This window comes from Muntiacus reevesi, chromosome 1, assembly GCF_963930625.1.
Source record: "Muntiacus reevesi chromosome 1, mMunRee1.1, whole genome shotgun sequence".
Lineage (NCBI taxonomy): Eukaryota > Metazoa > Chordata > Mammalia > Artiodactyla > Cervidae > Muntiacus > Muntiacus reevesi.
The window spans coordinates 209,677,238-209,689,820 of NC_089249.1; the positions used below are offsets into that span (position 1 = coordinate 209,677,238).

Below are 12,583 nucleotides of genomic sequence, written 5' to 3' on the forward strand. Positions count from 1 at the left end.
ACAGCTCCAACAGATGGCTGGCTCCCAGAATGCCATCAGTAACAAGTTTTCTCTGTATGAGGTCACGTATCCACATTAGGAATACAGCTTTAGATACAGGAAGAGAAAAGGGTGTACACATCTTAAGGATGCAAGTATTCTACTTTTTTTTAAACTAAATGTTAAATGAACTTTATTTTCCAGAAAAAAGTGGTAAGTGTATGAACTCTGGTGCCATTTTGAGGGGGAAGCACTTGAAAGGTCTGGAAGGGTGGAGAAATGGGAGGAAGAACTAGCCTGGCCTGCAGGCTCCTTTTTCACAAGGGTCTGCCCACCCGAGCGGGTGGGGCCCCCGGCGGAGCTCTCCATTACAAGGCTGTGGAGAGAACAGGGCAGGTAAACGGGAATGCAGCAAAGTGCAGACGGAGGCTCGGCCGGGAGAACGCCTAGCAGAGCCACGTGCCTCCCTGTCTACTGCAGCTCAGTACACACTTCTCAGGCACTGTTATAAATGATCGGAAAATTAAAAAAAAACCTCTCCAAATGCTGTTTCTTAATTAGAACTTTCCTAAAATGTCCTCCATCTTTAAATTGCTAACAACATATGTTGGTGTAAAACCTCCTATGTTTCTGACTACAAGGCAAGTGTATGATTTCACTAGATGTTTTCACAGCAACTGCAGAGGGTGATCGGTGCCTCTGTTCTTCTCACTTGAAAATAAATGAGAACTCAGAGAATTTTACGCGTTATGTGAAAAATTACACACAATGCTGACTGCTCAACCAGGACTGAGATTCCCGGACTTCAACTTTCTTTCCGTCATACCACAGAACTGCCTTATCAAAACGAAAAGCATCCCCTAAACATTCAGTTCACATTTCTTTTTTAATTTGGGTCACATGTGGGCAATGGAATCCTAGACACCAGTAGTAAAACCTGGTTGTACTCATTTCAGATTCACTTTAGTCTAAATCCCAAACTGTACACTCTGTCTATAGATTTTGGTAACCACTGACTATCAAGTAACATTAGTAAAATGGCTTTTAATAACAAGTTTTCTTAGAAACAGTTGAGTGGAAGAATTTCCCTACTTTGTTTATCTTTAGTGGCATCAGCCTAAATTTAGAGTCATCTTATCACCGAGAATTAGTTCTGAATTCAGCTGCCCATTCCTTCAACTGGTTAAAGGCGGCAATTTCTTTCCAGTATAAGCAAGAGATACAAGAATAGAATAACACTTATTCAGAAGTGCTAAAGTAACTGGTAGAATGTTAAAAGCCTCTTACAGGGGCCATTCATTCTACAAACATCTGTTCTCTGTGCACACGCATGGTTCTAGGGGTACAGAGGGGAATGAAACAGACATAATCATTGTCAGCAGAGGGCAAGCCGACAGACACGACACAGATGAATGAGAAATTACAAAATGCAAATTGCTCTGATGGAACAGAGAATAGATGAGAAGCCTCATCATGGAAATGATACATCCTAAGCCAAGGCCTGATGATGAGAAGAAGACAATTACTTGAGGGTAAGATGAGAATTATAATTCTCATCTTTCTCCTGACGGGAAAATATAGGATAAAAGATGATTTTGTGGAGATCTGGGTAGAAGGAAGCCCATCCTCAAATGTCTGGTGCAGGACAGAATCTGGCAGGTTTCATAGTTCTCATATCTAGAGCAGAGTGAGCCAGGGTGAAGGACAGCAAAGACGGATCTAGGCAAGGTTGTCAGGGACCAACTCATTTGAGGGTTTACTGACCACAAAAAGGAGTTTGGTTTACATTTTAAGTGAGATGGGGTATTCTTGGGGGGTTCCACAGAGAACACAAGGGTCTGTCTTACATTTTTATTATTTTATTTATTTACTTCTGCATTGACTGTGCTGGGTCTTCACTGCTCTGCTAGAACAGGCGCTATTCTTTGTCGTCGCAGTCCTCAGACTTCCCACTGTGGGGGCTTCCCTTGCAGAGCAAGGGCTCTAGGCACCAGGCTTCAGTAGCTGTAGCACACAGGCGTGGTAGGTGCGGCTCACTGGCTTAGTTGCTCTGTGGCATCTGGGATCTTCTTGGACCAGGGATTGAATCCTCGTCCCCTGCAGTGGCAGGCAGATTCTTATCCACTACGCTACCATGCAAGTCCAACTTTATATTTAAAAATACATCTTTGTGCCTACTTGGTGGAAACATGGGATGATAGGATTGACGGTGAAGAAAGAAGTGAGACTAGTTCATGGTTGTTAACTCAGATGAAATGTAAGGCTGGCTTAAGTCAGTGCTTCACAAACTTGAGGGCTTCTCCTGTGGCTCAGCTCGTAAAGAATCCATCTGCAATGTGGAAGACCTGGGTTTGATCACTGGGTTGGGAAGATCCCCTGGTGAAGGGAACAGCTATCCACTCCAGTATTCTGGCCTGGAGAAGTCTATGCGTTGTAGAGTCCATGCAGTTGGGTCGCACAGGGTCAGAGACGACTGAGTGACTTTCACTTTCACCTTCTCAAACTTGCATCTGCACAAAGGATTGGCCTGGAGAGCCTGGTAGGATGCAGATTCTGATGTAGGAGTCTGGAGTAGGGCTGAGTCCACCTTTCTAACAGGCTTCTGGGTGGTGCTGACCGTGCTGGTTCTGGCTCCAGATCACATCGTGAGACGCAAGGGCCTGAGCAAACAGTGCTGTGGAAGGGTCTGGATTTTTGTAGATGATTCTTTACTCCCTCTGAGAATCCTTCAACTATGAGATTCTAGTATCCTGTTTCTATTACATGACTTTCAAATTTTTTCTTAGGGGAAGAGTCAGGGCAAAGGAGCTAAGTGGACAAAGTACGTCCGTTTGTTTTAAATAGGAAGAAAGAGCCCATTGGGAGACAAAAGAAAAAGGATAAGCTCTCAGCCAGAAGTGGGGTGCTCTCTGAGATGCTGAGAAGCTCCAAAACCAGTAATGACCCTCCCCTCCCCAGTCATACCATCGCATTGATTGGGAAGGCAGGGCAGGGAAAATCCCTCTTCCCTTATGATGGAGTGACTTTTGAGGAGGAAGTCACCTGGGGACTGCACAAGGTCAAAGGCACTGGGGTTCTGTACCAGTTTCACCCTGACCCTGGGCTTCATTTCCTCCCCTACCTCCCGCCACGATGCTTATCTCCCTGACTTCTCACCCTTCCTTACTGCGATCCCCTTGAACTCATTTCTACCAAGAGCAGATTTCTCCACCTGTTTTGAGTTCAGTAAAACCAAAATATGGGGAGGAGACTGGGTCTCTGCCCTGAAGTTTTCTCTCTCTGACACTGGCTCATTCCTGACTTTTTTAACTCCACAACCTTCTAGACAGTCAGGGAGCTGCAGGGCTAATTTCCATGGCTAAGCAAAGGGAAGAAATGTTCAAGTAAAGAGGAGGAAAAAGATGCAATGTATTTAATCTCTGCCACTGCCAACCCTTTACATTATTTTTGACAAGAGTTTTATTTTTAACTTCTCTATCACTCCCCTGCTCCTATCTTTCCCTGTACTGACTTCATACTCTTTCTTTCAGAAACATAAGCTAAATATGGGGTTATGTGTTAATCCATAAGTGTTAACGGATTAAAAGCAGACAGAGGGGGCAGCTCTGTTTTCCTAAGATCTGTGGTTCCTTCAAAGTGATGGCCATACACATTTTGTAAGAGCAGAAAAAAGCAGTGGATAAAATGGCCCTTACATCATGCTGACCACCATACAAAAAATACGCCTCATGAAAAAATGCTAGAAAGAAATACACCGATTTTGTTTTGGTGGCATGGTTAATTGTAGCTTTTACTTACCATTTTAAAAATGAATTATGTCAGCTTTATAATTATAATTTTGTTAAAGAAAAATAAAAAATGACTAACATACCCACCTATATGCTTTACGGTATGTAAATTTTTACTGTGGTTAAATAGACATTTGTCATAAATGTCAGATTCTTTGCTGTATCAGGTTGAAGCGTTCATTTTCTTGACTGAGATCTTAACAAACCTGTTCCCCAATTCTTTGAGTCCATTTTACATTAGAGCATGTGAAATGGATTAGTCAGCAAGCTTTCAATTTAAACTGCTGTACCAACCTTCGTTTTCATGCCTTTGGCATGAAACCTTAATAATATATAAACAGGAGGTTTATGTGTTTAGCATCATTAGCTATACCACAGCAGCACTGACAGGATAAATTTCATGTCAATGTATTATTTTTGGTGCTAGCCAAAACCCTTGAAAAATCTTAGAAATCCATGGATTTTCAAAAATTCAGGGTTTTTCTCAAAATTTGCATGCACAAGGGCTAAAAATATAGCAAATTCATAATGTTTCTAAATAAACATCCAAAATTACTTTTACCAGATACTAACTGTAAAAGGTATGATTTTTCTTTACTCATTATCATACCAGTGATCTTCTCTACTATTTAGGTATTGAAATCCTTTCAGTGTCTCTTCTCAAATACACCCCAGGGCCATTTATTACTGTTACATAACCAAGTTTCCCAACCTTAGCACAACTAAGTTCTCAGACACAAAACTGCATTAATATTTATCTGCCTTCTTTCATAAGAAAATTATATGAGCTGAGCAGATACATACTTGTAGAAATCACGAGACATTTAAACCATGAATTGAAACAAATGTGTATTTGAGTGTCCAATTAATTAAAAGAAACTCGAAGTCAATGAAACTGAATATGTTTGATTTGAATACCGTATGTCGATTTAACGCATTTAATCCTCATATGGAGAAAATGGAGAGCAGAGTTAACACTCCCAGACTTGTTCTGTCGTCCTTCCCTACGTGAGGAACAGGGATTAAGCAGAGAAAACATGCAACTGTTTTACAAATAACTCTCTCTTATAGGTGCAAAATTTTCAGACATAACATCCTTGGTGCTAATCCTTGCCTCACACCACTAGCCACGTGTGGTTCCTCAGACTGCGACAACTCTTCAACTGTTAAACTTCATAGGGGCTCTGCAGTCAGTAGACCTGCCTTCAAATGCAGAACTCTGGGCAAAGTATTTGCTCTTTGTGAGTCTCAGTTGCCTAGTCAATAAAATGGGCACTTATTTTCTTTATCAATAAAAAGACCATTACTATAGTCTTCCCTGTGAGAACTATTTTGAAAGTAAAAGTATAAAGTGTTAGTTGACCAGTCGTGTGCAAATCTTTGCAACCCTATGGACTGTAGTCTGTCAGGCTCCTCTGTCCATGGAATTCTCCATGTAAGAATGCTGGAGTGGGTTGCCATTCCCTTTTCCAGGGGATCTTCCTGACCCCGGGATCAAACCCCGGTCTCCTCATCGCAGGCGGATTCTTTATTGTCTGAGCCACCAGGGAATTATTCCAATGACAAATAAGCTGTGTACAGAAGACTCTGCCTAACACCTGGTACACTGCACACCTCAGACATAACCAGGAGAGCTCAGTAATGCAACTCCAAACACACCAAAGTTTGTTCTCAGGCTTCTAAGCCATAGTTGTTCTTCTTCCTCGTGCCTTCCTCTGATATCTGCGATTTTTTACCCTTCTTTTCAAAACTTCTTTTGCTGACAAAAATTTTATGTAGTCATACAGTGGCTCGTAGGCATAAAGAATCTGCCTACAATGTAGGAGACCTGGGTTCAATCTCTGGTTGGGAAGATTCCCCTGGAGGAGCATAGTTGATAGTATTACCCTGTCAGGGAAAATACAGATTTTAATAGGAATCCATGCCTTTGGCTATGGGAAGGGCACGCAGAGCAGACTGGTGGTGTCAGTGAGCAAATGGAAGGTGCAGGGAGTCTGCCCCAGACCTCTGGCAGCACTTGGCCACTTGCATTTTCAGAGCCCCTGTGGAGCTGGCCCAGGGCCCAGGGATGAAAAGCGGGTAACCCTGGGCTGTGTGTCTCATGGAGAAGCTTCCAAGGGTTCAGCAGGGTTCATTTGAACTCCTGCTCTTCTCAGAACCCTTGGAAAACCAAGCAGAAAGGACAGGCACTGGTTGTGCCTCTGCAGCCCACTAGGGGTGGCAGGAAAGGAATGTGCTAAATTCTGAGACTGATCAGTGGGGCTGACAGGTTCTGATCAGATCATACGTGGGGAGGCCTTAGGTGCAGTTCTGAGTGCACCGCTTTTAAGAGGGATGCTGATAAATGAAACATCCACAAGAAAGCAAGAAGCATGAGCAGGACACACTCAAAACTGGGGAGGGAGATTTTAGTTTGGAAAAGACAAAACCAAGGGTGACTCCCATCTCCAAATGCTCAGTGGTAACACTCTTGCCTAGGAGGAACGGTCCTTCTGTAAGGTTCCAAAGGAAAAAATCAGGTATCAGGATGGACATCTGAGGCCGCTGATTTTGGCTGAACAAAAATTAACCACTAATTCTGGCTGAACAAAAGTTAATCTCTATGAAAAGGTGGCTTTGTGAGACTGTGAGCTCCCCACCACTAACATGATGAAGTACAGGCTTGGATGATCCCATCAGCATAGTAACCATCACTTTCTAAGATCTGATGGATTTGGGACTACATTCTTATTACTTTTAGCCTTTAAAAAACTCACTTATAAATAATCAAAACATTTTTCATTTAAATTTACAGAAGAGTTGAAAGAATAAAAAAAAGTACAAAGAACACATGTATACTCTTTATCCACATCCATCAACTGTCAACATTGTAACCATCTGCTTTTATTATCTGCTCTTTCTCACTTTCTCTCCTTTTTAAACTAGATGATTTTTAGGGATCGTTCTTTGACTGAGAGTTATGACTCTAGGCTTCCTTCCAGGTAATAGGAATTTAGAAAAATTGGGATTCTGTTGGCAGCGCTCTTAAGAGGTCTTAGCATAAAACCTGAACTCCACGTTCCTTGACTCACAGGGCCCTGTAGAGTCTGACCCTCCCTGAACGGCTTCCTGGCCTCATCCTCATTTTGATCACCCCCCAACCCCTCCACAGCCACACTGGTTTTCTTTTTCTTCTGCATCCACTAAGCTGATTTCTGACTCAGAGGCGCTGCACTTGCTAGTTCCTCTGGCTTCAATGCTCTCCACTGGCTTTGCCATGGCTGGGCACTAGGAACACTCCCTGATCCCCAAACTCTTCTCTTTTCCCCCACTATAAGTTACTTTGTCACAAGCCTAGCATCACCTCATCACTACTGGGAATGATCTGGTTTATGTATTCATTTGCTTGCCTTTGTCTGTCACCTCCCAAGATGTAAGTGCTTTGATAACAGGGCCTTGTCTACACCTTGTTTATTACCCTGTCTGCAGTGCATAGGACAGAAAACACACAAGTTACTTGGGGAATGAATAAATAAAAGAAAGAATGGCTCCAAGAACATCTATCTCATCAAAGACTTGCTAATACCAGGATGGATGTTACTACTTGACGGCTTACACAGAAAGTGCCTAACAGACTTAAAGGTAAAGAGACACATCTCTATTGGGGGGGTATGTTCACAGTCACTAGAAAGTTTAGGGGAAAATTCCCCCATCCAGAAGATGTAGACTTTTCTCAGGAGCCAATGTGTCTTCTGCTGCCAAGGGTTCGAAAAGATCATCATAACAATGGAGATCTGCAAGGGCTCCTGGAGCCAACTCCTCCTAGGTTGTTGAAACAAGAAAGACCTGGGGCTGGGGGGGGCGGTGCAGTGCTGGGGGGCTGCTGGGGACTATTTCTACATCTGAATGCCCATGGCATTCATTGAGACTGGCTCAGTTCTTTCAGAAAGGGACGGTGAAAACTTTACTATATTGAGATCTCTTTCAAAGAAGTTCACAGATAATTCTACAGTGGTGCTTGGGAGAGATTAATTTTTCATGTGTTTCTTTTTCTAAGATCTCTCTTGCTCTATTAGGAAGTGGTTTACCAGCAACAGTTAGAACTGGACATGGAGAGACAGACTGGTTCCAAATAGGAAAAGGAGTACATCAAGGCTATATATTGCCATCCTGCTTATTTAACTTATATGCAGAGTACATCATGAGAAACGCTGGACTGGAAGAAGCACAAGCTGGAATCAAGATTGCTGGGAGAAATATCAATAACCTCGATATGCAGATGACACCACTCTTATGGCAGAAAGTGAAGAGGAACTAAAAAGTTCCTCTTGATGAAAGTGAAAGAGGAGAGTGAAAAAGTTGGCTTAAAGCTTAACATTCAGAAAACTAAGATCATGGCATCTGGTCCCATCACCTCATGGGAAATAGATGGGGAGACAGTGGAAACAGTGTCAGACTTCATTTTTTGGAGCTCCAAAATCACTGCAGATGGTGACTGCAGCCATGAAATTAAAAGACGTTTACTCCTTGGAAGGAAAGTTATGATCAACCTAGATAGCATATTAAAAAGCAGAGACATTACTTTGCCAACAAAGGTCTGTCTGGTCAAGGCTACGGTTTTTCCAGTGGTCATGTATGGATGTGAGAGTAAGACTGTGAAGAAAGCTGAGTGCTGAAAAATTGATGCTTTTGAACTGTGGTGTTGGAGAAGACTCTTGAGAGTCCCTTGGACTGCAAGGAGATCCAACCAGGCCATCCTAAAGGAGATCAGTCCTGGGTGTTTTTTGAAAGGACTGATGCTGAAGCTGAAACTCCAGTACTTTGGCCACCTCATGCAAAGAGTTGACTCTTTGGAAAAGACCCTGATGCTGGGAGAGATTGGGGGCAGGAGGAGAAGGGGATGACACAGGATGAGATGGATGGATGGCATCACCGACTCAAAGGACATGGGTTTGAGTAAGCTCCGGGAATGGGTGATGGATAGGGAGGCCTGGTGTGCTGTGATTCATGGGGTCGCAAAGAGTCGGACACGACTGAGGGACTGAAGTGAACTGAACTACCAGGCTCCAAATGGTCCATCAAATTGGAGGTATATATGTGATTCCATTAAAGGGGCCTGAGTTTTCCCCTGAAACATTCATTTCTTGTCAGGTCTAATCATTGGTGATTACCTTGAGCATTGGATAGTTGCTCTGGGTGAGTCTGAAGGCATCTGAACTTGAAATTGGCCTCCTTTTCAACCACAGAAGAAATCTGTAACATCGCCTATTGTGGAAGGGGCCACAAGTCACATGACCTGGAGAAATATGGACTAAACCACCCCCTGGAAAATTGCTTTTAAAAGCTTCGGTTAATTCACTTAATTTGGTAAGCAAGAGAAACTATTTAACAGAGAAAAGACATTTTCTACTTCAATGGTGAGGGAAAATACTAGCTTTTAAAGTTTTAAAATATCCTGGAATTAAATTACTATCCCTAAGTCTAGTTATCTGTTAGTATAAGGAATGTATAAGAGAACAGACTCCAGAGACAAACTTCCTGGAGTTTGAATCCCAGCTCCATAATGTAATTGCCGTGTGACTCTGGGCAAGATAATTAACTTCTCGGCTCCGTGCCTCAGTCTGCCCAATCTATATAATACAAACATCCTAATGGTACTTAGTTCACAAGGATTTTAGGATTGAGTTAACACAAGTAAGGGGCTTACAGCAGTACCTGGCACATTAAACACTACGGAAGTGTTTGCTATTAAGTCTTCTTTCTTACTCTCCAGCTCCAACTTAAAAAAAAAAAAAGAAAGAAAATCTTGTATCTCCAAAGTATCTTCAGATACATCACCTAATTTTGATACTAACAGTAGCCTAGCAACACTGGCAGAAAAAGTTTCTTTTTTATTTTATATATAATGAGTCACAGGCTCAAGGTCAGATAAAGGGTAAAGAGCTGAATGCTGACTCAGACGGAGGTCTTGGACTCTGAGGCTTGGGGCCTGTCCACTGCATCTGCTGCCTTTGTCACTGATCGCAGGGTTCAACTCTGAATCTGGTGATGGCTTTTAAGGAGGCACGTTCTGATAAGTCTTATGATCAAAGCCTCTGTTAGCCACATAGAAACTTGAGTGTGCTTGAAATTAAAAAAAAATTTTTTTTTAATGGAGGTAAGTGAAAACTTTCATTTGCACTTCAAACTATCTTCTATGACAGTTCTGACCCAGAAAATGAAACATTACTTTCACTCACACAGAAAAACACAGAGATAAACAAACCTAGATAGATGAATTATTTTTCCCACTTCATCTAAACAAACTGTCAATAGTAAACAAACAATCCAGGAGAAAAGTAAATAAGCTTTATACAGTCATTTCAGTTCAAAAGGCCTAGAATTCTAGTAGCTGTATAAGTAGGATCATCTATTTATTTTCAAATACAATGCACCTAATTCAAGGATTATCTTAAGTCTTCCATCATCTGCGTTTCTTAGGATTCTAGTTACTATCAGAGGTTCCGCTTTGGCAAGGTTAATGGTGATGCCTTAGAGTAATTAGTTGGAAAAATAACAAACATCATTTCATAGTTTAATGCTATGGTATCATTCCCATCAATATCCTTTTTTATTTTCATTTTTGCCCATCACAGAGAGAAAAGCAGAGAGGCTTAATTTGATTTTCAGAAGGAAAAACAATCCTGAATGTACTTTTACTTTGGTCGAGGGTGGGGGGCGGTGCAAGGAGAAAAGGTCAGCCAGCTGGTTTTCATCTATATGCCATAATTCTCTGTTTAGTTTACACTATTAAACTCCAAAGCTTTGCTTTAATCTTAACTGTTACAGTATGCCTTACTGCAGATTCTATCATGTCGCATCCCTGATAGGATTTCAGACTTTGGCGAAGCACCATCCCCCAAGTTGGTCCTTGCCATCTGGGTAGTAAACGTATCCAACATTTTTTCATTGGCGCCTGCATCATTATGTTTTGTCACCAATGGTTTCTCGGGTTTGCAGTAAATTGCTGCGTATTCTGTGGTTTGGAGCCACCGCGACGATCGCCTACATTTATTTGTATACAACTGGGTCCTCATCAGGACCTCCCCGTCCAGTTGGGCTCTGGAGGATGACCTCACATCTGTTTGTTGGGGGTGGGTGGTGAGTGGAGAAGCCATAAAAGAAGAAGAAAACAGAAAGCAGAAGCAATCAATTTGATGGGGGAAGAGATTCCAGGAGGAGTCCCCCACGCTCTAAAAGGCCGGATAAGAAGAGGTGAGGAGTGAAACTTACCTGATCTGTCTTCATTTTGTGAATCACATCTTCGGCACAGTTCCGGGATGGTCTTGAGTGACGTGACTGAGTACTGAACGGGAAGCCAGAGGAAAAAGAGTGTAAAGTAACAATTTTAAACAAGAGCATTAGATTCATTCAACTGGCCAGAAAACCAAAACACAAGAAGTGATACTTGAGTACAACATGTATGTCCAGAAAGCCTAAGTTTACGATAAATGGGCTGCTTGGTGATCTGGCTGCAGCCCATACTCTACCTATAAACATGTAAGTAGATACAGATTAAAAAGAGGTCTGGACAGTCCTTTAACAAATGAGGTGGGGTGTAGCCAGCAGATATTCTATCTCTTCTGCTACTTGTGGAAGATGGATTTTTCTGAACCTTGACAGCTTCCAGGAGATAGCCATAATATTTGCACTCTGAATCCTAAGAGTGACTCTATGTATGGAAAAAAAAAGTCAAGAGGAGGAGCACCCAGCTTCCTACAGCATCCAGGGTAGCCAGAAGCCATCTCTCCTGGACTACAGAAATGTCCCTAATGCTGCCACAAATCATACTGCGATCTCCATGGGAAATACCAGGATAATGCTATGAAAAGTGAGAAGAGCACGGTTCTGTTTGAAAGCTCATCTGTTTCACGGATAGATTAGTCTAAATTGAAAGAAACCACCCTGCAGGCTCAGTCCCAGCACCAACTCAGGGGCTGCTATCAGGATGATAGATTATGACATAAAGGGGCATAAAATCAGAGGAGCTACAACAAATGTAAAATCAATAGTTATGATGTATAGGAATGACATTTGATGCCAATCAATCTTTCTTTGGAGAAGGGTGTTTTAAAACAATGTAAATAGGATGAACTCTTTCTTTAATCAAAGGCCAAGTCAGGGACGGTCTTCAATCATACTTTAATTCATAATATATAGCTTCCTAAAAATAGTTTACTTTGTACCTTGAAGAACAAAGCTCTTATGTAAATGAGCACGGATTCTGAATGACTTCACGTTGCAAAACTGGGAAGGGGATTGAGAAAAACAAAAACATTATCTAAAAGAAAAATGATCGTGAGAAACTCATTGGGATTATTCCAGCATTACAAGTGAGGGATGTGTAATTGGGACACATTCGTCTATAGGAAGGTGCTTCAGTTAGCCTGATGTTGATGGATGAAGCAGTGTCTACACTGAACCCCCCACGTCCCACCCCTGCACTTTCCATGTGGTATCAGCACAGCAAGACAGAGGGAGGGGCAGTTGGAGCGACTGTCAGTTTGCCAATTGCACATCACAAACAAATTAAATTTCCAGTACTTCCAAGTGGAAAATGAAATCTCAGATGACTAATTAGAGAAATGACTCTTACCTGTCTGATGCAATAACATCCTGTTTATGTTGGCTATTCCTCAGAGACTACAGGTGTTTTAGCAAACCCCTTCACATACTCCAGGGATGGAGGACTGCCTCTTAAGCCAAAAATGAACTCTGAGGAAGTTCTTCCCCTTTCACATTAAGTTCTCTGGGAGTGGGAGGTAACACAGGTACAGAAGCATTTTTCTTGTTACTCA

At 42.1% G+C, this 12,583-nt stretch overlaps 1 protein-coding gene across 3 annotated transcripts in view; it reads right to left on the reverse strand.

The window, feature by feature from the left end:
* SNCAIP (synuclein alpha interacting protein) overlaps positions 1 to 12,583 on the reverse strand; it is a 152,236-nt gene that overhangs the window by 51,766 nt on the left and 87,887 nt on the right. For all 3 annotated transcript variants that reach the window (XM_065934456.1, XM_065934473.1, XM_065934465.1), the window contains one exon: positions 11,019 to 11,091. In XM_065934456.1, coding sequence (XP_065790528.1) covers positions 11,019 to 11,091 — 73 coding nt within the window. The remainder of the gene's footprint in view (positions 1 to 11,018; positions 11,092 to 12,583) is intronic.